The sequence below is a fragment of the Dermacentor andersoni genome, chromosome 1, assembly GCF_023375885.2.
Source record: "Dermacentor andersoni chromosome 1, qqDerAnde1_hic_scaffold, whole genome shotgun sequence".
Taxonomy (NCBI): Eukaryota; Metazoa; Arthropoda; class Arachnida; order Ixodida; family Ixodidae; genus Dermacentor; species Dermacentor andersoni.
In genome coordinates, this window is record NC_092814.1 from 17,529,657 (window position 1) to 17,557,476 (window position 27,820).

At 46.4% G+C, this 27,820-nt stretch overlaps 1 protein-coding gene across 14 annotated transcripts in view; it reads left to right on the forward strand.

Moving 5' to 3' along the window:
- Positions 1–27,820, forward strand: part of LOC126546064 (WW domain-containing adapter protein with coiled-coil-like) — a 397,851-nt gene that overhangs the window by 314,698 nt on the left and 55,333 nt on the right. For all 14 annotated transcript variants that reach the window (XR_008608402.2, XM_055061222.2, XM_055061221.2 and 11 more), the window contains one exon: positions 24,293–24,420. Coding sequence is in view for 13 of the 14 variants with exons in the window: in XM_055061222.2 (XP_054917197.2) it covers positions 24,293–24,420 (128 nt within the window). In the remaining variant the exon portion in view is untranslated. The remainder of the gene's footprint in view (positions 1–24,292; positions 24,421–27,820) is intronic.

Genomic DNA, 27,820 nt, shown 5'->3' on the forward strand with positions numbered 1-27,820 from the left:
CACTAGCACCAAGCTACTGGCGAGATCGGGAGCCGCGACGCGAGGGCATTTCGCGGGCAGACAGCACACACCGACCGTCTGAGCGAGGCTGCTCGCTTCGCTTGCACGTTTGCCCTTTGCAACGACTGCGTCAAGTAAACCAATTGTATTTAATTACGGGTGACCTAAATGTACAGTGTTAATTGTTTCGGCAAATATAAGCACTCTTCGATGAGCTCGGGCTGGATCGCAAGCGCCGTCGGCCGCAGCGTCCGCATACCGGCCCTATCGCTGGCTGTTAGCGGAGCCGTCAGTGGACAAACAACGCGCCGTCGTGAAGTGTTCTGTCACTCGCAGGGGCATAATTTTATTGACAGTGTTCACGTAAAGCGAAGCAGTGTTGTGCAGAGTTGTTTATATTGTGTTTCTCTACGTGGATACGAAGTCAAGCTAGGAGGTTGGATCTGGGCGGAGCCTAAGCGGCGCTCGATCTTTCGGATGCACGCACCGTGTGCCCCGAATGGTCGCATGATGAATGCCAGAGCATTTGGCGCCGCACGTCAGATTGGACGCTGAATCGTACCGTGTGTCTCCCGCTTAAGTGTTGCGTGCACTCATGTGTGCACTGTAAAACTCTCAAAAATGTTGAAAAACCCTTCCCAAAAGCGAACGAATACGCGGTATAGCGAAAAGCTATGGGTAGGGCCATAGAGCAAACATAAAATTGTAACTACGTTGTAGCTCCCGTTGGTCTCACTTTTTTGGCGGTGCCATGTTTTGGTTTCGATTGTAAGTCGACCCCCCCCACTTCAGATTTTCAAATTTAAGAACTGTAGTCGACTTACAATCGTGTAAATACGGTATTAGCTGAGTGGTTTTGCTTTTAGATATGGTGTGGGAATAACAAGGGAATGCAAACAACAGAACTTCACCTATATTAATTTTGCAGCATGGCGTGTCTGTAACTTCTTGAATTGTCATCTACCACCTTGTTTCTTGAGAGCAATCCCATGCACAGCAGAGGGCAGTTACATTCTTTGCTGTGTCCGGTGGGAGAGGGGAATGTTACTTGTGTTCATATTGTCATGGTGCTTCAGGTTGCACCTTCTGTGTTATCAATATGGCAAATAAACTTGAACATTTCACAGGCAATTGTTCCAGCAGGCAGCCCACAATCTTATCACAATGTAGCATGCTTTAAGCAAGACTAAGCACAGTTGCTACCAGGTGGTCTTATTTAAATGTCGTCTAAGCAATGCCTCCAGCAAAAGTGGAAATCTTGATGAAATTATACATACTTGTTCAGTTTTCCATGCTAATTTCAACCTTTCTTTATTTCCTTGTCAATTTCCTTGTCAATAGGCCAATTATTTTCTGAGATAATTAAAAATCACATACCATTGTTTCAGGCATGAGAAAATGTCAAAATAACAATTTAATTTTAATGCATGGGTCAATGACCCGAAATGTGAAGAATGCAATGAAGCTAGCATTCTTTTAAAAGTAGTCTATATAAGTGCCATTATAATACACTGAACTTCACTTGTTGCAGTGTGGAAACAAACTAGCAAGAGAGTGAGCAAAATAATTAATATTAGAAGCCACCATTTAAAAGTCTGCTTGCAACCATACAACTTATCATACATGCATCTTTCTACTGGAAAAAAGAAATTTTAATGCAGAAGCATTATATGGCTCATGAGGCAGAAAATCTGGCATTGGCAGGGCCAAAGTCATCGAACCCTTGACCTTAGGTGGGAGTCAAATCCAGGACCTTTGGTTTAAGGTGAAGTTAATTAAGGCACTTGAACTCATGACCTTTGGTGTTAATTAAAGGGCCCCTCACCAGGTCTGGCCATTTTGAGCTGAAAAGCGCAGAGCATAGAATGTGCGCTAACAATCGTGTTTGCAAAGAATTACATCGCTACGCGCCATGAAAGGTTTGAAATTTCAATCCGAACACCGTTTTCCCCTTCCCTCGCGGCGACCGCGCGCCAACCGGATGGTGACGTAGTCGTGTCCGCATTGTGACGTCGCTCGTGGTGACACATGACTTAGAGAATTATTCGAGGCAACATCTGTTATTTGTATGATCTGTTGCTTGAATTGACGAATTGAAGTTTAGAGAAATAATTAAACGCACAAATGGAATGTCTGCGTGTTTACTTCGCACCAAAGCAAGAGAGATGCACTTCCGCTTCGTCTGCTTGTTCCCCCGGTCGTGCAGTCACGTGCGCAGGTACCGAAGCTATGCCATTTTCTACCGTGTTCCAGCACATGATCATGCTCTGTGATCAGCTTGTTCTGCCTCAGTATTCGTGTAGCACTGAATTATACCTCTATTCATGTGTCCTTGTGCACAGTGCGCAAAATCGTGCACGACGCTGTCAGCGGAAGTGCGCAGCACCGGAAAAAAGGAAAGCGAGGAGAAAAAAAAATGAAAGCGGGGCCGTGACGTGTGCGTCACGCAATCCATCCTCGAGGTCTGGTATGGGAGAATGCAGGGAAGGAAATTCGCTTGTGGAGGCGAGACGGGGCGAGTGGGGAGAGTGTCTCGCTACGCACTGGAGCTCGCCTTCTGAAATCATGGGTTTGCGACACTGAAATACTTATATCTCAGCTATTAATGAGCCGATCTGAAAATTTTTTTCTGGCAGAACAATTCCTAGAGGACACGTGTAACAACTTGCAACATATAACCAACATTTGCTATGAGACCTGGTGAGGGGCCCTTTAAGGTGGCATTAATTATGGCGGAGTTAATTAACCCTTTCCCTGCATAGCTTTTTAGCATCAATAATATAAATATACCATTTTTTATTTGCCTAATTAAGTTTCTTGAAACAAAAAAAACCCTCAAAGGCACTTTATTTGTAAAATACATGCAAAATATTTTTTTTAATATGGAGAATGGATTGGCTTCACTGCACTGCACAGCAAAGAGTCTCCAAGTTTGTGTAGTCCTCGCTGCAAGAAATGTCTCTTTGGAAGTTCAAATACAGTGCAGTCCACTTATAACGATACCACATATAACGATATATCGGTTATAACGATGGGTCGACATGAGAGTGTCATTTTATGCATTAGGTCTATGGGGAAAAAAACCATTTATAACGATAGGTTATTCACCGCATATCGGATATAACGATCAAAATTTTGCCGTCCGGATGGCGTTTTCCGTGCCAAGTAATTTTAACATTTGCGTTGCTTAGTTCCCTGAAATGAACGATGTCGAGACGAGGCGATGTTTACCTCCGTAAGTTCGTATCTGCCGCCATTACCGCGTAGCGCGTCCCGCCCCGCCCCGACGCATCGGAGAATAGCTGAGTAGGCGCAGCACGCCACAAGATGGCGCTAGCTGCTTCATGCGCGTCAGCCACAGTCGCTCCGAAAGATGGAGAGAAAAAAAAAAAAAAACACCGACAAGCAAAGCGGCGCGGTGGCGCCCGTCCCGCGTCTCTCTCTCTCGCGATAGGAGGCTGACGCCACCGAAGCAGCGTGCAACCAACGGTTTAACCCAGTTCGAAGATGGTGCCGACAAAGCCCAAAGCTGCGTCGCTTGACACGAAGATGGATATTTTGCAGGACTCTCGATGCAGCTTCAGGTGAGCGCCCTTGTGAAGAAGTATGAGCTCGCCCAGTTAACGATAGCAACCATCTTGAAAACCGGGAGCACCGCGATTGTGAAGGCAAGGAGCTATCAGCGGCCATGCCGATCAGCGGAAAAGGGGTTAGAGACCCTTTGTACGCCAATGTTAAAGAGGCGCTTTACCAGTGGTTCATCACCCATTTCTTCAAAAATGCTGGCTTTGTGCGTAAGGACGAACTTCCCCAACCCACTGAGACCAACACGGTGGAAGCCGTTGACATAACCGAGCTCTGGGATCTCGTTCCTACTGGTGACACAGGTGGTGCGTCGATGGTGGAGTTTTTGACTGCAGACAGTGCTGCCTCGTTCTGCAATGAGGTCACCGATGAGGCGATCGCCGATGTGCTGTCTCGACAGACGGCAAAGTTGTGCGACGGTGGCGACGGCAGCAGCTACAGTGACAACGAGATGGACAGTGGCTCCTTGACCCGACCTCGATGTCCACGCAAAGTGCACTGTCGTCGATCGACTCCTTAATTGATTTTATGCATGCTAAAGGATTGCCGCCAGTGTTTGCGCAGCAGCTGGAATCCATGCACACCGCGGTTGTGAAGCTGAAGCTGCCGCAACAGCAAGTGCGATTTCGGACTATTTCGGCGCGCCTAACCCTTGACACGGTCATTGGCGCTAGAAATAAAGTTTGTTTTTCACGGCCTACTTTCTACATCATCTATTCTTTAAAGCAAGTAGCGAATTCGAAGCTGCAAAGGTATGTTCCGCGTTTTTTTTTTTTTAATAACTGCAGTCCAGATATAGCGATCATCGGTTATAACGATCATATTTTTCGTCTTTCTCGATATCGTTGTAAGTGGACTGCACTGTACAATACTGTGACAAGCGGAGCTCGTACTTGTGGCAGGGGTTATCAGATCCTTAAATTGAAGACTTGGTGTTCTACATATCAAAGCATGGAATAGTGCAGACACATCGAGACGCTGTTGTCATCCGAATCCAATGATTCAGAGAAGATATGCTGCTCAATATTGTTGCTGCCACTCTCGAAGGAGAACCGAACTACTACTTCACTGTCCAAGTCCAACAACACTTCCGCAAACAAGCATCATTCTCTTTTTTTTTTTCCCTGATGCGCAGTCATTGCCCACACGTGCATGCACAGAGATGGATGCCATTTTTAAATCGCAGTTGCCAGCATCAAAACATTTCTCCATAAAAATGCAAGTTTTGAGTCCGTTTTTAATTTTTTATTGCGCCATCTGCTGAAGCCAAAGAAAACTAAGCAAAATTTATCAGGGTAGCTCGACTGCGGCAGCCACAAATGCTTGTTTCAGCGTGGACAAGCCCAGCTCGTCTTCGGTGGGAACAGTACAAACCGTGTGGACTAACTCAGTTCGTCTACAGTAGGGAAAGAGTTAGGGCACACGAACCCACGACCTTTGTTGGGAGTCGGACCCTCAATGTTTGGTTGGATACTTTTGGTTTTAATTAAGGTGAAGTTAATTAAAGAGCCCCGCGCCATTGTAGATTTGCTGCATAGCCAGGGAATTGTACACTTGCCAGAAATTTGCACATGCTCTACACTCATGTGCTCCTTTTAACAGTGGACTGCACTGTGCATCACCGCAAAATAATACCGATTCTGCACCACGTTGTTGCACGAAGAAACATTTGTACAAGGCCTGTCCGACAGGTATCCAACCATGCTCCCGGAAAAATATAAGCATCGCTTGGAGTTTTCGTCTTCCTAATCCCTTTCAAAGTTGCTTTCTCCTGCTTCTATACGCGGAGTTCCGCACACTTTCTGCTTCTTGAAAGTCCTGGAACCCCTCCTCGGGAAATGATGCTAGAGCAGCCATCGGGTTTCATTTGATGTACTCTTAGGTTCAAAAGTAAGTTCTTTCAAGTGATATCAGAATTCCTAAGTGCATTCAACTTCTGTTAAGTCGACTCTGACAAGACCAACGAAATAGATGCAATTATCCGGTGGGTTAAATATAGGAAGAGGTGGAAAAACACGCCAAAACACACCGCTAAATTATATTGTAGTACTTGCCTGATTACAGCAAACGTGTACCCACATTTTACTGGTTGAAAGTAGAAAACCAATGTAAAAATGAGCAATTATGGCCAAACTCCGTATCCAGAAACATTCTCTTGAATTTGCAATTCGTGCCAGCGACACTTGAAGGTTGTGGCAACTCGCGCTTTTGCTGCTTGGACGTGGACTCGAGCGACCTAGTTTGACACTTATGAGCGGCCTCCAGTGCGCGATCTTCATTGCTAGCTTGCGCTCGACGCTGACGATTGACTATTGCATTTGCTGTCGCTGACATTCTTCGGAGGCAAAGTCATTGGCCGCATTCTCCGCTTTCGCACGGACACCTCATTGGTTATACAGCGAAACCTCGTTAAACCGTAGTTGGCCGGAGCTCGGAAAAAGTACATACTAAGCGGTAGTACTGTTTAACCGAAATAGCATGAGATCGTCCACTTATCTGTCGAAAACGGAACACAGAACTCGGAGAGAGTGCGATGAAAGGGGAAAAAAAACATGCAGTATTTATTCACTTCGCGCAACAAAAGTGTTATTTTCGTTTGATGCTGCGGCGGCCTAGGATGACAACAGCAGCCTCAAACTTACTGAAGCTGTGTGCCAGCTTTTCAGCCAGCCCCCTCTACTCGGCAAACACTCGCATGGCCGATTCCTCGTTGGCGTTACGTATTCTCCGTGCACGCGCGCAGTAGTGCTGCAGAAGTCGCGGGGTGCCGTTTTCATTGCGGGGTGCTGTTCTCGTCGCGATGATTGCATTCATGAAGCTGACGTAAGGCGCAGCTTCTGCCACCGTCAGGCCTGAATCGCCCATGCTGTCGCTTTCTGTGTCGTCCTCATCACTGTCGCTAGTCGACACTGCGGCAACGACAGAGGCAATGATGGTGAAAAGTCGAACCTCCTAGCCGACATCTCTTCGTGGTCGCAGCAGTGCTGCCGAGCAACTCCTTCGCATTCCAAATGCCACACACCGTAGTCAACAGCAGATCCCTGTCGCGTGCCAGCGCCGACTTCTTAGTGTCTCGTTCAATAGCATGAACATGGCACGAACGATGTCTATTTTTTTCTTCTATGGTGAGCTCCCGGCCCCTTTTTATCCGAGCTTCGGCATGACGCGAGTCCATGATTGCACAACATCACAACGCTGTCTGGCAAGGCGCCGACATGATGTTGTTGTTGATGTGGCTTCACGCGCAAACACACAGGGCGCTTGGAGGCCGTTCCGATCCCTGAGGCTTGTTGTTCTGCTAGGCCGCCCGATGGAGACGACGCACTGCCGTGTTTGCGCGATGAAAAGTGGAAACACTACGTGTTGACCAATACGTACGCAATAAGCTGGTACGGTTTAGGCGGATACAAAACTCATTATTTTAATGGCCGCTGAGTCGGGGATTTGACTTTACTACTTTTAAAACGAAACTGCTGTTTAAGCGGGTATGGTTTAACGAGGTTTTACTGTATTTTTCTCTGTTGCTTGTTTGTGAGGGACAGCAACACTGAAGGCTCGTAAGACATCAAGGTACACTACGGTGTTGCATCATCGTCTAGCGAGCCCACGACACGGCGCAAAACGTCAATGGCATCCAGAACTTCCTTCACGGAAGGGAAAGCACGTGAAGATCCGTCGTCGTCACTTTGATAATGGATACTGTCCACCAGCTCCTCACCCGAGATATCTTCTGTAGCGGCGATGTAGTCGTCCGCATGCGAAAAATTGCAAAGCTGCACATTTTTGATGCTGCTCCATTCGCGCACAGTGAAACCCAAGCTTTGGCGAGATCAGGCGGGCCCTAAAGCTCTTCCTCTCCACTGTCAGTTTCCGCAGCCTGAACCTCTTTTGTAATCCGGGCCTTGCTGAAGCAGTTCATAATAATGTCTGCACTTTAATAGCACTGCTAGACTCGCCTCACTAGATAATGTTCTAGCGTTAAACATTGCCAGGTTCATATTCCAATGGCAGCCTGTCCGGACCTCTCTCAACCAGTCATTAAATATGCCCCATGTCATCCATGATTTTGCATTTGCCTCGTATTTCACAGGCATTCTGTGTGTCTCTTCAAAGCACCTGGGTCGGGTGCCTTTGCCGATAACCAGTGGGACTCGCTTGTCGCTTCCATCACTAGTGATGTTTTCTCTGCTTGCCGCCGTGGCGGACGTCTTCTTTTAGCGCAAGGGTACAGTTTGGGAGCAACTCGTAAAGGGCCATCTTGTCAGCGTTGTATGTATCGCACGCGTAGTAACGCTCCAAAATGCCTGGTAGCTTGTGCTCAATCGAAGAAGTGGCATCATCGCTGTCTGTAAAGGAGGGCTCACCGCTAATTACTTTGCCGACGATTCCATAACTGCTTTTGAAGCCTTGAAGCCACCCATTAATTGCTTTTAAATCATTGCAGCCCAAGATACAAGCATAACCCCTTGCTTTTTGCTGCAAGATAGCGCCTCTGATGGGAACATTTCGTGCTCTCATGTCCATGAACCAAGTAAACACCACTTTGTCAACATCGGAGTATGTTGATGGCTTCAGCTTCTTCTTGCAGTCGGTACCTGACTCCACTGCACTGCGAATCGCATCTTTTGCGTTGAGAATTGTAGACAGAAAACTAGCTGGGATGCCTAGTTTGACAACTACATCTTTCTTTTTTTCGCCTCCAAAAACAGCGTCCAAGATGGCCATATTGTCTTCAAGAGTCAATATTTTACGTTTCTTCGTCGAGGCACACATTCTTGGAATTATACACCGAAGTGACTGGATTTGTGGGCACAGGAGCCGACTCGTACGAGCGCGCTGAATCAAAAAGGAAAAGACAAAGAGTGACCACGACTCGACGAGACACAAAAAACAGTCCTTTTCTTCTTAGTAGTGTCAGCTGGTGTCAAGTTAACGAAGTGAAGTGCAGAGACTTCTGTAGCTACCAAAGAGTGGCATTGCTGCCGCGTCGCCGGCAACCTGCAAGCGGCAGCAACGTTACTTAGAACGAGCGGCGGGATGTTTGAAGGGAGGAGGAAATAAGGACACGAGCGCAGCGACGTTTTGCCGTGCTCTCTCATGGGTTGCAGAATCAAGTGTCTTTCCCTTCTTTAGATCACTATCATCAAAGATCGCGTTGCCAGCCGGCTCAAGGGACGCAGGGGGTGCCTCAATGCATATGTAGCACCTCTTCACAATCACACTCCCTCTCGGCTGGCTCAAGGACACACGGGGTGCCTCACTAGGCGACACGAGCAGGCACAAGCGTTGTCCCTCCCTACTCTCTGTGCCAAGGCACTCTGCGGAAGCCTTGCTGTTGCCAGGGCGTGTTGCGCCATAATTCCTTGCGTGTTGCGCCGTGCTTCCCTGCGTGTTGCGCCGGCGACACTCTGCGGAAGCTTTACACTGTTGCCAGGGCTACTATGTGCGGGCGAAGTGCAATAACACCGTTTTGCACTCTGGCGGTGGCGGGGCAACCGCAGGAGATGCTGCTCACGTTAAAATAAAAAAAATTGGGGGCAAAATCCACTAGGTGGTGAGTGAAGGGAATTCGTTATTTCCAGGGTGTCTCCCGCCGCCACTTTGTTACATAGAGATCACAAATACATGGGCTTCTATGGAGGAACGGCGGGGAATAGAAATACTTAGGAATATCAAGGAATTAGTTGTATGGAGGTCCGTTATAATGAGATAAGTCAAATGCTTCAAAATAACTAAAATATTGAATTAACTGAGTTTAAATTATCGAGGTTTTACTATACTTCAGTGTGCCACGCCACTTATTCTGCACGCTTGAGAGATGAGCTGCTTAACAGTCATTCAACGGTTCAGTTTGCCAAATTCTTTAGTTACTTCGGACGTTAGTACATTTGTTCTTCCGTTTTTTTTTTTTTTTTTTTTTTTTTTCCAGCATGTATGATCGAGGTTCAACTGTGTATAAAAGCACATGAAACATATAAGAAAAGGCAAGCACGAAGAGTTTATGAATGACTATATATTGGATGTAGCGTTACATTATGACAGTGAGCAAAACGAGAACAAGATAAAAGCGGGAGCCAACGTTTCGGCAAGTGAACTTGTCGTACGGAACATTATGCCACCCCAAAAACATGTTTGAATTACTTATGTGATGTGTGTGTAACCAGTTTGTTCAGACTAATGGAGGCTTGGGCCCCTCAAAAAAAAAAAAAAAAAAAAATCCTGGCTACTTGCTTAATGCACCGTACATTAGGTGCATGTTAAAGAATCCCATGTCGTCAAAATAATTTGGAGCCCCCCACTACAGCATGCCTCATAATCAGATCATGGTTTCGGCAAGTGACACCTCAGAATTTAATTGAATTTAATTATTTAATTTATGGTTTCATTCATTATCTCATTTGTCTTGACCTTCCTGTTCTAAAGCCGCCGATTTGTTTGCTAACACTAGCCTGAATTCATCTGCTTTTCTCCTGGCTGAGTCAAGGTTGGCCTGTTTCCTCTTGACTAACTTTGCTCTTTCTCTTGAATTGAGAGCAATGGTTGTCCTCACTAACCTATGATCACTGCCCTTTACCCTACATAACACTTCTACATCCTGCACAATGGTGGGGTTGACAGATAGTACGAGATCTATATCATTTGTTGTTTCCTCGTTAGGGCATTTTCAAGTCCACTTTCTGTTAACAGATAATACGAAACCTATATGATTTGTTGTTTTCTCGTTAGGGCATTTGCAAGTCCACTTTCTGTTATTGTGCTTCCAAAAGAGGGTATTCATTAGAAACGCAATAAACAGAACACCAACCATTTTGGTCGGCTATCTGTTCATTGAGGTTTTAATTTAAGTGCTCTCATTCCTGCACCAAATGCGCCAAATTGTGCCAAACAAGATTTCGTGTGCCATCCTGATAAAAAAACACGATTTCGTGCTGAAGTGCACCAAAATTAGCAACTGCGCAATATGCATGTGGCCGCAGTGGTTTGCAGACGTGCATAGTCCATATGGCTTAATAATCCCAACTTCATGTTATCTATACGCCGCTGACCGATAATTCGGGCTTGATGGTGACTGCCTAAAAGTCGCAAATGATCAAAAGTCCAAAATATCCTAATTTACCAGAACACAAGTGACATTGTCCACGAATGGGTAAAAAAGTGTGCCCTATTCTCGGATTACCATTTCAGGGATACAGTCACTTTCATGGGATTTCACGTCGCTAGCATCAGCTGTGTCGGCATTCATGGCACTGTGCCAGGAACGCTATCGCCTGTCAGCATGTCCGGTGCTGGTCATGCAAAATGTCCCCGAAAGGGATTGTCCAAGAATAAAAGCAAAGTTTGTCAATGCGTTGCTGCGCGCATGTACGCTTGCCTGTGATCTGGTCAGCACATACAGTGCAATCCACTTATAACGGTACCACATATAACGATACAGTCACCGACTGATTTTTCGGACTCCAAAAATTCGGACATGCTCGATTATTCGGTCTGCTTCTCCCCATAGACCATAATGTATAACAACTGCCGAAAGTTCGGACACCTTGCAACCTCTCGTCTGATTTTTCAGACACTCCTTGAGCCAACTCGATCGAGAGCACCATGCACCGACTCTGACTGGTGCGTGGTTCGACTTGCTGAACGCCATTTTTGTTTTGAACGGAGCCTCCTTGCTGCCCCACAATGTGGCGCTACTGCAAATCCTCGCTCATCATCATCGTTTCTGCCTGGTTCGTAGCTACAGCAGTTCCGGTCTCAGCTTAGTAAGCCATGTCAAGACAACCCAGCAGCTTATTTGTTTCTTTCTTCATGCATGGCGCTGCGAGTAGGCCACGTTTTTCGTTTGTGCGACTGGTGTCAGCGTGAGGGTGTGGTGATGTTTGCTTTGTGTGCTGTGTCGAGGTTGCGGTGATCTAACGCGGCATACGGAAACAACACGTCAAGTGTCTAATGGCGCCGACAGTGCCCGCGCAGACTGCGCTGGGGAGTGCCGGCAAGCGGGTGCCGGGAGGCCAAGGATTTGTTGCCTTCTGATGTGTTCCCTACTGACGCCGAAAATGTTCTGCCGAGACCTGCACAGTGGTTGCATTGCGATTCCGGACACCGTCTCATTTGACAGTTTCACAGGTGCTGACACTGCTGTACTGACATGCGCAGAACTTGACAATGGCGAGATCATTCATCAGGTTTCTGCTGCACCGCCAGACGATGACTCCGAGTCGGAAGATGACGCACCATGTGCTACGATGCCGTTGCACATGGAGCGTGTACAAGACTGTGCTTTCAGCCACCTATAGTGACCGTACGACCCTCTCCTAAATTCAGGCTTATCTGATTGCACGTAAACGGAACAGCGTGGAATGGAGCATTCACGATTTCTTCAAGCCTACTGCCGAGCCCGAATAAATGTGTGGAAATAAAGGATTTCCTTTCTTTTTTTTTTTTTCTTAATCTGCTTTTTCGGACACCTGTTTATTCGGACATTTCCGCAGTCCCTGTGAGGTCCGAATAAATGGTTGGCGACTGTATATCAATGAGTCGACTTCAGAGTATCAACTTATGCATTAGGGCTATGAGAAAAAGAAACATATATAAGGATATGTTATTCACCGCAAATCGGATATAACGATCGAAATTCTGCCTTTTGGGCGGCATTTTCCATGCCGAATAATCAGGAAATTTTCGTTGCTAAGTTCCCCTTAACCGAGATAGGGTAAAAAGTTTGCATACGCGAGTTCGTCTCTGCCGTCATTACCGTGCTACGTGTCCCGCCAGGGCTCCGATTGCGAAAGCCACGGAGAGCCTCGCAAGTTGGCGCAGCGTGTCACAAGAAGATAGTGCCAGCTTTTTTTGCACGTCTGCATCGGCGACGAGCATCCAGAGAGGCGAAAAAAAAAAAAAAAGTGAACCGTGCCGGTGTTTTTTTTCTTAGATCTCCGTCTCTTCCTCAGCGAGCGCGGAAATGTGCCACGGAAGCAGCGGTAGGTGTGCCATCAAAGTGCACAGCTATGTCGCTCGTCAAAGTTGGTGCTCGTCTCTATTTCTGGTGCACATCTCGACCGTGGCTGCACATGGCTGGAAGCGCGGCTGAGTGGATATGCAGCCGCGCACCCTGCTTTTAGAGGTAATCTGCCGCATGTGCAAAGAGTGGGCGTGCCAAGTCTGCGTCCTTTTATACGCACAACCCTTCCTAATGTAGCACCATGTAAGCTGTCTTGCCGCTCGTAGAGTATTGGAGGTTGCGTAATCTCGAGTTTCGGTGGCCCGTTAGAGCGAGAAGCAGACGAAGCATGCGCTCTCCGCTGCCGGCGCCTTTTCTGCTAGCGTCATCCCAGTGCAGTCTACGCTGTCAGCCGTGGAGTGGAATGCATGCGAAAGTGTGGCTGGCTTTGCTTAATTCATAGTACCGAGAAGATATCGTCGATGTACTTAGCTTGAAACCGTATCATTCACCGCCGACTCCCAAATTTATCAAAACGAATTCTTTTCTCATTCAAATTTGATTTTTTTCAATTGCCCGATAATTCAGAAAATTCTGCGGCCTCTTTCTGTGTAAGCAAATTGATCGGCGACTAATTATTTGCTAAAAGGTCGAATTTCAATACAACAAAATTTTTATATAACGAAGAAAATTGACGATTTTACTGATTTGGTTAAATCGAGGTTTAGCTGTATAAATAGACGTTTCATTTTTCACAACCTACTTTCTACTTGAATTTTTTATTGTAAGGGGCAAATGTGGTTTCGAAGCTATCAAGGTATATTCGGCAGCTTTTTTTTTTTTTTTTTTTTTTTTAAGGCAGTCCAGATATAGCGATGATCGGTTAAAACGATCGGATTTTTCATTCCTCTTGATGTCGTTATAAAGTGGACTGCACTGTATTTCTATCATTGCCATGCTGTCGCCACAGATAGACGAAAGTACATTCAATGCATGCACTGAATCTTCAACCCCTGCCAACATAACAGGACTGCGATTTTGCACCAATGCCTTTTCCAGTGTCACTCCTTTTTGCACTTCGTCAGTGGCAAGAGTGGTGTTCTGCCTGCGTTATCAATATTATCAGTCGGCCGTGCACGGTGGGTGATAAGGGCGGCAGATAGAATGTAGCAGAATGCATCGCTATAACATCGCGGTGCAGAAGTCGACCATGCTATCACTGCTGAATGACATTGAGCCGGAGTTGGTACCGCTTAAACAACCTGAAGTCGCCGGGGCCGTGCTACTATTTCACACGTGAATGAACAAATGTTGGGCGCGTGGAACCAACACCGCAGGGCTTGGAATGGCTTGCCTGGGTTCACTAGTTTTGGTTTCTATGAGATGTCGGCAACATGGCCGGCGACCATGCTGTGGCGATGTGAGCGATGTATCAAAGCCAAAATACCTCTATTTCCACTGAACTTGGTGGTAAAATGGACACGCAGTCATACAGGGAGTCCAAATTATTGAACAGCTTGCCTTAAGGTATCTGAAATTTCTGTCATACTTATATGTTAAATTTATGGGCCAGTGAAGGTGTGTTAAGGTACAGTAAAACCTCATTAAACGATACTCGCTTAAACAGTAGTTTTGTTTTAAAAGTAGTAAAGTCAAATCCCCGACTGAGCGGCCATTGAACATAATGTGTTTTGTATCCGCATAAACCGTGCCAGCTTATTGCGTATGTATCGGTTAACACGTAGTGTTTTCACTTCTTGTCGCGCAAACATGGCGTTGCGTCGTCTCCGTCCGGCGGCCCCGCAGAACAACAAGCCTCAGAGATCGGAACAACGGCCTCCAAGCGCCCTGTGCGTTTGCGCGTGAAGCCACATCAACATCAACATCATTTCGGCGCCGTGCCAGACAGCGTGACAGCGTTGTGGAATTTCTTTATCTATGGTTGTGCCATCGTGCAACCAAGGACTCGCGTCATGCCGAAGCTTGGATAAAAAAGACGCCGGATGCTCAGCATAGAAGAAAAATTAGACATTGTTCGTGCCATGTTCGTGCTATCGATCGCAACACTAAGAATTCGGCGCTGGCACACGACAGGGATCTGCTGTTGACTACGGTGTGTGGCATTTGGAATGCGAAGAAGTTGCTCGGCAGCACGCTGCGACCGCGAAGAGATGTCGGCTACGAGGTTCAACTTTTCGCCATCGTTGCCTCTGTCATTGCCGAAGTGTCGACTAGTGACAGTGATGAGGACGACACAGAAAGCGACAGCACGGGCGATTCAGGCCCGACGGTGGCAGAAGCTGCGCCTTACGTCAGCTTCATGAATGCAATCATCGCGACGAGAACAGCACCCCGCAATGAAAACGGCACCCCGCGACTTCTGCAGCGCTACCGCGCACGTGCACGGAGAATACGTAATGCCAACAAGGAATCTGCCATGCGAGTGTTTCCCGAGAAGAGGGGGCTGCCTGAAAAGCTGGCTCACAGCTTCAGTAAGGTTGAGGCCGCTGTCGTCGCTGCTAGGCCGCCGCGGCATCAAACAAAAATAACACTTTTGTTGCACGAAGTGAATAAATACTGCAAGTTTTTTTTTTCCCTTTCATCGCACTCTCTCTGAGTTCCGTTTTTGACAGGTAAGTCGGCGATCTCATGCTATTTCAGTTAAGTAGTACTACCGTTTGGTATGTACTTTTTCCGAGCTCCTGTCAACTACAGTTTAATGAGGTTTCACTGTAGTCTGAATGATCAAGCTTGTCTAAACTCTTACTGTCCAAATAATTGGTCGGCGCCACTTGTAAAGCAGCCAGTAGAGGCTTCATCTTGCAGACCATTTCAATGGTGTGCTTTTCCAAGATGATCTGCAAAGTGCCTGGTGCCTAAAGCAATGGTTGAGCGATACCAGGGGCTCATCAAGGCTCGCTCAGAAGAGCATTGATGACATTGAGTCTGGCCAGGTGTTTCTGACTGATGCTAAAAACTTGGCTAAGTTGGCAGCTGTCAATAGAAAAATTCATAAGATGCTAAAGTCAATGTCTGAGCAGCCTCACTCCATTTGAAATAAACTAATTACAACACGCTGTGTGAACAGGTTTGTTGTTCTCATTTAAATTGAAGGGATACTCAAATTTAGGTTTCCTTTTGGTCTACTTAGAGACAGAGTAACATTGTTTTACTGCAAGAAAATACTTTCTATAATAATTCGTGTCAATTTTAAGGGTTCAATATAACCGAGGACATGTCCAACAGTTGGCATTTATTTGCTCCAAAGTGCTCCAAAATATGTATTAGTGTGCTCTAAACTGCTCCAAAATTAACATTTACAAAATTGTTACTACAAAAATTGTTCAAAATCTCAGTTTGTTAGTGGCGCCACTGTAATACTAATCTGCTTCCCAACCAGACAAGATGTCATTCAATTATTGGTTTCAAGATATTCATTATCTGCAGTCAGCTCTTTTCCACAATTTCTACCAACATATCTAATCTATTACGAGGCAGTATGCCAGCAAATACGAAGGAAGTCAGAAAAAAAAAACACAATAAGAACTTTATCGTGGTGAACAAGGGATCAGGAAAGGGGAAAACAAAGGCTCTGAAGCTTCTGAAAAGGCTTAACTTGGAATCTTTGAATCGGGCCGTAAAGAAAAGCAGATGTGATGTGCTATCTGCATTTTTCACTCTGGAAACACACAAATCTGTGTACCTCTTGGGAACCATTGTGATAGATGAAGGTTTATGTCAGGAGCTAACAGGAAGGTTCTTGCAACATCCTCTGAATACCTTTGCTACAGAGGATCCTTTCAGCATCGAAAGTTCTAAGGTTGTCACTGATGCCTTGATGTTGAGAGTGCTTACAGCGAATGCGACATTCTTGGTGCATATTGAAGATTTGTGCTATTTGTTTCCCCATGAAAAACTCTATGTTGCTGTGCAGGAACTTATTCAATGCATCAGGAGAGACTTCTTTTTAAGGTATCGTATTTAGTCGAATTTAACGCGACCGTGATAGCATCGCGAGGGTCGACTTTCCAGTCACATTAAATAAAAAATAAAAAATGAAACCGTAATATAAAGTGAGATGAACGGAAAAACAAATGGTACCTTTATTCAAGGAATCGTAATTCGGAAATGAGTATTTTTCACTCATCATCATCGTCTGAAGAGGAGACAGCTTTCCTTGGGTGGTACTCTCGGGCGATCACTTTCGTAGATAGTTTCACTTGTGCAAAATTTCGCATGACTCCGCACTGAAAGCGTCTCAAACAAGTGTTTCTGGTGCTGTCCTGAGTGCACTATCAGCGCCGTGAAAGCTGTCGGCCGTATGCTTCAAGTGGTTCGGTGCCAGACCGAGCCAAGTCTCACGAAAGCGTAACTATCTCATAAGTGATCGCCCGAGAAGCAGACGCCAGATTTTCTGCGACTCGGGGACCTTAAAGCTATTGCGTTAAACACTCTTGTTACAATCGAGTAAATATGGTTACACTGGAAGCATAGCGCGCAAAGGACGATCCACAAAGACTAGACAGGACAAGCGCTCCTTCTTTCCCTTAGCAGAATCAGTTGCTCCTGTTCTGCAATAAACGCTGTGTTAGCGCTTGTCTTGTCTATCCTTTATGGATCGTCCTTTGCGCGCTATGCTTCCAGTGTAACTATGTTTTACCAACCAGCCAAACCCTATACTCTTCTAAATATGGTTGTTGTGAACTCTCAACATAGAACTTTATGGAACTTGTATATTATGCTGTTCGATATTCGCTATGGCTCAAGTTTCAGAATCCAAATTTTTCGAAGTATTTGAAACAAACGAATGTACTGTATTTACACGCATAATGATCGCTCTTTTTTGTCAAAAAAATTGGCGCAAATTCAGGGGTGCGATCATTACACGGGTTAAGGTTTCCTGCGAAAAGAAAACATTTTTTTTCATCCCACATTTGCTGCGGGATGACAACAGGTCAACATATAGGCAGCTGCTGCTGTAACAGTGCGGGACACCAAAACAATATGGCGGCCAGCGGAGCAAGCCGAATGCATTTTTTTGTTCTTCTCGTGAGTACATTACGCACATTGCAACAGTTTCTTCTGTATCAATAATGAATAATATCATTACTATCGGCAAGTTTGCGGCAATAATGTAGCCATGACCACTTTGAGGGGACAGCAACAGAGATGGGCGCGCTTAGCTGCCAGTGACAGAAACCCATGGCAGGCACGCTGCGGAAACTGCGGCATTTGTCTTGACTACTAGCTCAATACGGCACGCTTCCGCTATGGGTGGGCGAATATCTTGGCTGTATTACAAGCGTCGGCATATGAATAGGGTACACTTCTAACGTATCAGTGTAAACGTGGCTACTATCATTGCCGTTCGCAATTTGTTGTGTGCCCACGAGTGCAGACAAGAAGAATCGAAAGGCTTCTTTTTTGTTGTTGTTGACCACAACCATTATAAAGCCTACAAATAGTAAAGCCAAGGCAAGTTTGGTTGTAGCTTTTTTTTTTATTTTTTTCATGGAAGCACGGAAAGTGATGAAAAGAATGAAATGGGGCATCTGCTTAAGAATGTTCAGTGTATGCAGACTGCTTGGTATGTCTTGAAGAGTCGTTCGCGTAGCATTCGACAGATGGTAAGCGCGATCATCATTAGCTAGACTTGGCACATGACATATCGCTATGGCAAGTTCGGGGTGAGATCATTACAAGGGAAAGGAAAAAAAATCAGAATTTGACGACAAAATTCAGGGGTGCAATCATTACGCGAGTGCGATCATTGTGCAAGTAAATACGGTAAATTTATAAATGCTTATGATCGATAGTTTTGGGTGTTGTTGAGCAAGTGTTATTGCCATAACATGGCTCTGTGATGCAGGCTCTTTTTCTAATGTTTCTAATGGGTCTCTGGGGCTATCAAGGACAAAGTCATTCTTTCCAAGAAAACAGACAAAACATTTAATGTTACCCAGATGAAACAATAGATGGTAAACATTTAATGGAATACAGTAAAACCTCATTATAACGAAGTTGAAGGGGGGATCGTAATTACTTCGTTATAAGCATTAGTTCGTTATAGCCACTAACCATTTCTATTCATAATTAGCAAGCAAGAGTGGATGTACGCACCACCAAATCTCACAGCAGCCCACCACGCGTAAAAGAAAACGGCTGTTGCATGGAAAAAAAACAGGCGAGAAAAAGACAGCAAAGAATTGCTACTTTATTCATGCCAAATGGCTCATCACTGATCAATCAACAGCACACCAGCTGGTGGCTCACTTCTCAGAAAAAAAGTCCTTGATAGATTTTTGCCGCGTCTTCTTCAGGCGAATGGTGGCTTTTTCAGCTGCAGCCGCTGTTTCGAGTCCGTCCTCACTGTCATCGTGAGTGCCAAAGAAGTGGCGCAGCAGGTCTGCTGCATCCAGCGCTTGTGCGGGTGTCGGTACATCAGGTTCACCAATAATAGGCTCTGGGCTGTCATCAACACATTCGTCACTGTCATTAGGCACCTCCGTCACCGCACGCACAATTTCTGCCTCCGTTAGCTCTTCCGTCGTCACTGCATCAGCATCGGCTCTGAAATACATGCTGAAGCTATCGCAGTCAGGCACAACGCCGGCGTGAAGGAGAGCGTCCCATGACGTTAGGGCTTGGTCGCCCGTGGCACCCTCATTGGTGGCAGCACTGAGATCTTCGCTGTAACCGCCGCTGCTGACGCCAAATGAGGCATGCCGGAAGCAATTGGCGATCGTGCATGCCGGTACAGCCATCCAAGCAGCCTGTAGCATCTGGATCACCATACACAAGTCGATCGTGGACTCACGCTTGATGCTCATATTGACCAGAATCCGGTCGATCACACGCTTGCGGTAGCCCGACTTAAGTTTCATGATAACTCCTTGGTCGAGGGGTTGCACAACTGCAGTGCAGTTTAGCGGCAAGAAGCATAGCTCGATGTTTTTGAGCACAGCGGCAGTGTGGTGGGCTGCGCAGTGGTCCAGTACGAGGCATATCTTCCGGTTCAGCTTGCCCAGCCGCTCGTCCCACTACCGCAGCCATTGTGCAAAAATTTATCTCGTCATCCAAGCCTTACGGTTGGACACATAGCTCACTTGGAGCTTTCGTTTGCCTTTGAAGCATCGTGGTGACGCACTTTTGCCGACCACAAGGGTGGGCACCTCTTCTGACGCATCCACTTTGGCAGAAAGCAACACGGTTACGCGGACCTTACTCTGCTTACCGCCCTGGCAGCGTTCACCTTTGAGGGCTAAGGTTTTTTGCGACGGCATCTGGTAGAACAAAGCTGTCTCATCAACGTTGAACAAATCCTTGGCACTGTGTTTTTCTAACAGCTGTCCGCCGTTTGTCCCCACCCACGCCACTTCAGCTTCGCAGTCGACAGACTGCGCTTCCCCACTGACAGCCCTGCTGACGATGTCGTGGCGCTCCTTGAAATTCTACAGGCAGCCGACACTTGCCACAAAATCGTCGTGCCCCATGATGCATGCGAAGCCCCTCGCTTTGCGCAGGAGTGCCGATTGCTCTGGCATCCAAAAAGCCACTTGAAGACCGCCTTCTCTACAGCTTTGAAACTGGGGGCTCGCAGCTTCTTTCTGTTGCCTTTTACGCCACGTGTGACAGCACTGGTGACATCTTCTTTGCTGCCCAATATTGTCGACAGTGTTCTCAATGCTATGCCGAAATCTTCGGCCATTTTTTCTTCTTCACGCCGGACTCGGTGGCTTTCAGCATAGCCACCTTCTGCTCGATTGAAACCGTTTTGCACTTCCGTTTACCATCCTCCATCTCCTTTCTGGCAGCGGGAACTCGCACAGAGGCAACGACAAGCATCAACAAAACTTCTCTTCCACTGGTGCATGGGGCGGGTCCACCAGTTCCACGGGAAAGGAGAAGCTGGGAGACGCGCACGGTAGACGCGAACATCGCGCGCTGTAAGACATTTACCTGACGGGTACCAAAATGGTCAGTAAATGCTCGTTGTAGAAAAAAAATTGCCGACGATTACGTTGCTTCCTAATGCGAAATTTGAGCACATCTCTGCAGCTGTTTCGGCTTTTCTATGTACTGAGGCAGATAGTTCGAGTAAGGCATGTATGTACAGTTACAACTTTTTATTCTTCACTTCTTCAAGAAACACTCCACTCCCAGTTCTTGATTGTCATGAAGGTAGCTTTGTGGTCGGAGAAATAGATGGATATATAGACTCGCTGCACCAATGCCTGGTTCGGCATAGCACACCTCTGGATTCTGGCGGCGATGGCGCTGGGCCTCTGCTTGGGCAGCTCGTTCAGCAGCAGTAGGCAAAGGACTTCCACCGGTTGCCTCGCTCATGGCTCAGAAAGAATGGGCTGAGAACAAACTACTTATATGGGTAGACGGATTATATTATTATATAAACCGTCTGTGCCTCGGACAATTCGTCTGGTGCGGAACATTTCGCACCAGCCTACGCAAACGGAGCGTAGCTTGGTGCAGCTGCCTCACTTATCAGGAGGTTGTGGGAGGTAGCGCGTAAGCACATAGGAACGTTGCACGGCAAAGAGATTGCAGCGACTGACTGACGCCGCCGACGCGGCTAGCGAATCAACTGAAGGTGGCTCTGCGTTTCGGTTTAGGAAGCACGCACCGTGATCCGCTGATACCGAGCTGGCGCTTCGGCAACCGGAGAACATCGCATGCTCTCTCGCGGTGGCTGCCACGGAGGGGGGGTACACGCAGTGGCAAACTGCGGTGGCTATGCGTTTCAGCTCGGGCAGCAGCACATCATCGAGATCAGCCACCACCGAGCCGGCGCTCTGATTGTTGCCGCACATGGGTGGCATTGGAGGAGGATCGAAGAGAGCAAGGCTCGCGCCATGCGCAAGAGATGGCGCCAGGAGCGCACGCTGGCCCCGGCCATGGAGCTGGTTATGGCGAGGCACGATGGCGCCGCGAAACGCAGGAATGGGTGCCAAAGAGCTGCGCTCTAAAGAAAGTATAATTAAAGCCTCGTGCATTGCGAGGAAATTTTAACTTCGTTAAAACGAGGTTTTCAATACATGGGCATCTATTAGAATTTCAAGGGGAATCATGATTGATTCGTTATATCTATTAGTTTGTTATATCCCGTTTGGTTATAACGAGGTTTTACTGTATTAGCAGCAAGATACAATTTACAACTCAAATTAAAATAATGCTAATGCACCAAGTAGAGTTATGGCATAATGCAAATACAATCGTGTGGTAGGGTCAATGCAACTACAGTTCGACGTTGACAGGCGACAGGCGAGGCAATGAGATAAATATAAACCCCATGCAAGCAATCTTGCGAACGACAGCGACAAGCAATGTGATATAGATAGCTGTCGCATTCGTTTATCGCCTACAAATCGTGCCCCATGCAGGCGACGACTTTGAGCAACATCTTCCCAGTATTGCCAGTATGAGGGCAGCAAATATCCACCGAACCTGACATGACACATGCTTTATCAATTTAAGTTGATGTGTTTTAGTGTAAAGAGCAGCATAAAATATTTCTGAAGGTCTTGCAGTAGGTTCTTATCCTTTAAATTTAGTCATTTGCTCATTCCGTGCCACAATCGGCAGTACTTGACTGATGTACATCCAGTTATGGCTTCATGCTATTGGCTATTCGCTCGTAGCACATCCGGGCGATGAGTGGCAAAGTCTAGATTTCCAGAACCAAGCAATTGAGCGAGACGAAAGGGCGATCTGTTTCCACGACGGCCTGTTTCGTCGCTCAAAGCCATTGCGCACGAAATCGCTCCTGGGATTTGGGCTATAAGCAGCACTGTTCTCACTAAATCAGTGCTGTGGCAGTGTGATGAGTTTGTGATTGAACAACAGCTGTTCCAGCTTGCCAAGAGGATGTGGGCCCCTCAGAGGAACTTTCAGGTAGAAACTGCAGGAGACCGGGACGTTCTAACCAGTCAGCTGTACGCCAACTCAGGCCCACAGCCTGACCGCTCACACTCTGTCTATGGGCACAGGCATCCGCAGCCTCGGGTAGAAGTCTGGGGTTTGGCGAAGTTGTGAAGCATAGGAACAGGTCAGCAGAATGTCCCAGTAGGATGAAGTCCTGGTGGCTCGAGTCCGGTGACCAACCTTCCCCTTTGATCGCTTTTCTTCTGCTCTGTCCCTTGTGTCCTTTTCAGAGTAGTGGTTTTTGGAGCTCCATGTTTACCAATGATTGGTTCTTGCGAGGTCCGTGGGTTTTCTAGATTGGATAATTTTCCCTTTATTTTCTTTACTCACGCTGCGTGTCCTCGTGCTTGCCGCTCTTCGACATTGTCGTCTTTTGTAACACGGTGGACTCACATCTGCGTGCTCTCTTTGTCTTCATCTTTTCATCTCACAATCCACGGCACTTTGCTTCGTGCACCAAACACATCACACATCACAGGCTCGTAGCCAAGACAAGCTATTTATGTTTGCTGACTGACTTGTGCACCTAGTCAATTTATTGAATAGCGATCTTATGCCACCGCCAACTTCTTTCTTGCACCAGTACCTTACGGTGATTGAAGTTCTAGACACCGAAAGTTCTCTGGCTCAATTTTTTTCAGACATGACGCGTGTGCTCAGTGTTCTTAAAAAATGATGGCTGTGAAGAAAGTCGCACCATTCAGTTTGTTCCGCATACTCTCATTTTTGCTGGTGGGATGGTTTCTCGGCTTCCCGAAAGCTGTATGGCCGGTACATCCATCGTTTCTGTGGACTGCTGCGAATAGATATACATCGACCCGGCTCGAAACCATCGCCAACATCTGGCGAAGCAGCTCTAGTTCGGCCAAACTAACAAGGCAGGCATGGCAGTGGATGGCAAACCTTTACGGGAAGTTTGGCATTCATCAGTGATCGAACCTGAAATTTGTCTGCGTGCTTACTTGGCAGAACAGGTTCATCTCACGTGTAAGCAGACAGCATCTAGCTGGAGTGGTATTCTTTGGTGATCACTTTCGGAGATGCTATCACTCCTGCGAGATTTCTGCCACTGTGCCAAGCCAAGCTATCTGTGCACAGTACCAGGAATGTTGTTGGCCGTACACTTCGATGTGTTTGGTGCCGAGTCAACTCAGAATCTCGTGAAACTAACAATGATAATGCTTTGTTTGTATTTAGGAAGGGTATGGCTAGGCATACAGGGCTGCAAAAAGGCATAACTGCCCATAACAGTGTGGCTTGCATGCCCAACCTGGGGGCCATTGCAGCACTAAAACATTCAAATTAAGTGAAAGAGATGCAGTGAGAACTGGATATGCCTTTGTGCATATGACCACAAATGCAGTGCGGCCTTCAAGATAGGCCCAATGTCTTGCATATTGGAATCATTCAACACTTATTACTATTTGTTTCAACTTTGCTTTGAATAAAACAATTGATATTCGCAGAATCCTAGCTCACTTCTCCTTCACTTCTCTGCAGCTCGATGCTTCTCACTCAATGTGCACTTCGATTTCATTTTGTTATCTTCTTTCTTCACACTTAGCTGCTTCTATTGCCAACGTCTGTTAATGCCTCTTGTTCTACTCGTCTGTTTGGGCACAATCTATTTGTGGCCCAAGATGTTGTACAAGCGGGGACAAGGGGCACCAAAAACTTAACTTTAATGAACGCTTATTTGTGCAAGTGTAGTACCCCCCTTCCTTCGTACAAGATGTTCACCCCTTGAAAAATTTTGGGTAACGCTGCCTATAATAAACCTAGCAAGTGTGATCATGCTTATTTTCCTGCAATTTTATCTTTTTCTTGCAGGCAAACCGGTACAGCGAGGAAGCGCACAGCTTAGGAAGTTTAAACTGCACACGAGTTTCGGCTGAGCTCAAAATGGCCCGCTCTCTTGTCCGATTGTCTGAAATTCAAGCAACAGTACAAGAACAGAGGTAAGAAGGGCTTTCACTCGTGTCATTTTTTGTAGTGGTGGGGCAGTAAATGAAGCTGATGCTTGCATCCCACAAGGAGCAATGCCGAAACTGTTGGCTAGATTGTGCACTGCCCTTGTGTAAGCATCAGCACACAGTCTGTTTTCCACATGAGTCAGCATGATGTTTTGCTTACTCTTGTCTGTACAGTGGTGCAGTTTTATGTCGGTCTGTTTTTAAAAGTCATGCCTGCCTGATCGCATTTTCGTTACACTACCAAGTTTCCTTGGTGCGTGGCATGTGAATCAAAAAGCGCAGTGCAGTGCAGTTCATTTGCCAAGTGGAATAGTTCTTACAAATTCAGAGCTGCATATAACACAAACAAGAAGCAAGGCGTGAACATGGGAACAAGCAGGTGCTAAGATTGTGGCATTAAACTTAACTAAAGTGTCTGTTGAGGTGCCATCTATTTAGATGTCTAAATAGGTGTGATCCAGACTGTATCGATAGTAAGCAGTGCACAAGCATTTGGCTTTTATTAAATGCATTCCATAACAGTGCATGAAAGTACAGTAAATGAAACAGTTTTCCGTGACTTTCGAGATAGCAGTGTGCTATTGTCTGCACAACATTGTCTGCACAACGTGAGCTCTGATGTCATGGTTCTTGCACAGTTTGATCATCACTGCTTGCTGTTAGAAAACTGAACACCTTGTTCTGGAGCTAAAATGTGTTGTACGCCTATGTTTGGTCAATTGGTGAGGGCTAGTTTCCTATACAGTCGAACCCACTTATAACGATATTCAAGTGCCACAAAAATTCCATTGTTATAACTAACAATTGTTATTACTGGGTTGCGTGAAAATATCGAAATTGGGGATGGCAGAGCTATTGTGAGAAAACTACCGTATCTACTTGCATAATGATCGCACTTGCGTAATGATCGCACCCCTGAATTTTGTCGTCAAAATTTGTTTTTTTCTTCTTTCCCATGTACTGATCGCACCCCGAACTTGTTGCAGCGATATGTCGTGCGCCAAGTCTAACTAATCATGATCGCGCTTACCATCTGTCGAATGCTGTGGAATGCTGTGGAATGCTGTCGAATGCTACACGAACGACTCATTAAGACATACCAAGCGGTGTGCACGCACCAAACATTCTTAAGCAGATGCCCCATTTTATTCCTTTCATCACTTTCCACACTTCCATGAAAAAAAAAAAAAAAAAAAAAAGCTACAACGAAACTTGCCTTGGCTTTATTATTTGTAGGCTTTATAATGGTTGTGGTCAACGACAACAACAAAAAAGGCGCCTTTCGATTCTTGTCTGCACTCGTGGGGATGCAACAAATCGCGAGCGGCAAAGATAGTAGCCACGTTTACACTGATACGTTAGAAATGTACCCTGTTCATACGCCGACGCTTGGAACACAGCTGAGATATTAGCCTACCCTTAGCGGAAACGTACCGTATAAAAATAGTAGTGAAGACAAATGCTGCAGTTTCCGCAGCATACCCGCCATGTGTTTCTGCGTCACTGGCAGCTGAGTGTACCCATCTCTGTTTCTGTCCCCTCAAAGTGAACATGGCTACATTACTGCCGCAGACTTGCTGATATTAATGATATTATACATTACGGATATGGAAGAAACTGTTTCAATGCGCATAATGTACTCTCGAAAAGAAAGAAAGTCTCGTTCGGAGCGTTAAACTTTCTCCGTTGGCCGCAATTTTTGTTTTGGTGTCCCGCACTGTTACAGCGGCAGCCGCCTATTTGTTGACGTGTTGTCATCCCTTAGCAAATGCGGGATAAAAAAAAAATTTTTGTTTTCGTGGGGAATTTAACCAGCGTAATGATCGTACCCCTGAATTCGCAGCAACTGCATTTTACCAAAAAAGTGCGATCATTATGTGAGTAGGTATGGTATAATAGCAGGGAGGCCAGTGCCCCTCCCCACCACGTTCCTCTATCTGGCTGCTGATTGCGTTCACTTGTTTAACTGCTTCCTGGGCACTCCCATCGCGTGTAACAAACCGCGGCTGTCGGCGATATGCGAGCAATATGCAAGCGATATGCGAGCTCTGCCGAGACATCGCTTTCATCATCAGCAGCAGCAGCAGCAGCAGCCTGGTTACGCCCACTGCAGGGCAAAGGCCTCTCCCATACTTCTCCAACTGCCCCGGTCATGTACATCGCTTTGGTGGCACCAAAAGAGACCATTTAAAAAATGCGAGAAGGTTGTCGCAGCAGCCTGTGGGCTTGAGAAATCCAGAAGAAACGCTGAGGCAAGATCGCCAAAAGCATCTCACCACGTACTTCTCACTGGCTTGCACGAGAAAACTCTATGTCGTCAGCCTTCCATGCTTTATGCGAAACTTGCTGACATTGTTCTCCAAGGCATCCAGGTGCACCATGTAGTGCAGCGGAAGGTTCCTCGCGAAAACGAAGCGCCAGAGGGACTGAATCATCTGCCGGGCTTCCTGAGAGGACAACGTTGAGGCAGCCTGCCCTACCACGTCATTTCTGCCATCATTGCCGTCGCTATCTGATGCAAGCATATTTGCGGCGATCGCTGCATCGGTTAGAAGCACTTAGTTTCCAAATTTATAGCTGCGCAGTTTTTTTTCACCGGCAACGTCGTGCATTGCTAATGACCAGCGGGTGGATTAGCCACCTTCCGTTTCGACAGCGAGTCACACAAGGCTTGGGAAACCACGATTTCGACGCAACAAACAAAGATGAACCCGAGTGAATAAATCTATTTACAGCACTGCGCTGAATGAGGAGCCAGCAAGCAGTCTGGGAGAAGTGCAGTTGGCGCAGTCTGTTCGTGTTTCGGAGTGGTGGAAGGGCGACGGGAGAGAGGCTCTAAGGCATTTCTGTAAGGAATGTCTTGAATAAATCAATAAAGAAAGAAAGAAAGGTGCGTAAAGAAGGCTGGAAAATGAGCGCATGACAGCGGTTGGGGCAGCGGGCCATCGTTCAGTGGCTCAAATTTCTCTTTTTTTTTTATTTTCAAGGATTTTGCATTTCACTACTGTTCGGCACAGACACCCAGCAGCCAGACTTCATCATTATAACCGATAATGCGGCATCGGGGCATTCTAGTAAGCGGGTTATTTCACCGTGGAAAACATACAAAAATTGACGGTGTAGCAGCTTCTCATTGTTATAACCGATATATTGTTAAAACCGGTATGGTTATAAGTGAGTTTGACTGTATAACAGCTGCTTGCTCCACTGTAGACTGTAGCTGAAAGTAAGTTGTTCCTTGCGAGGTTCATGCAGCGTTTTTAAAATCACATCTTCAGGGCCTTGAGACTACTGTAATTTCTTAGGGGCACTTGAAAACTTTTAACATATATGTTCATTTGATAAATAAAAAAATTAATGCATCTGAAGTTTTCGCTACAGCCTG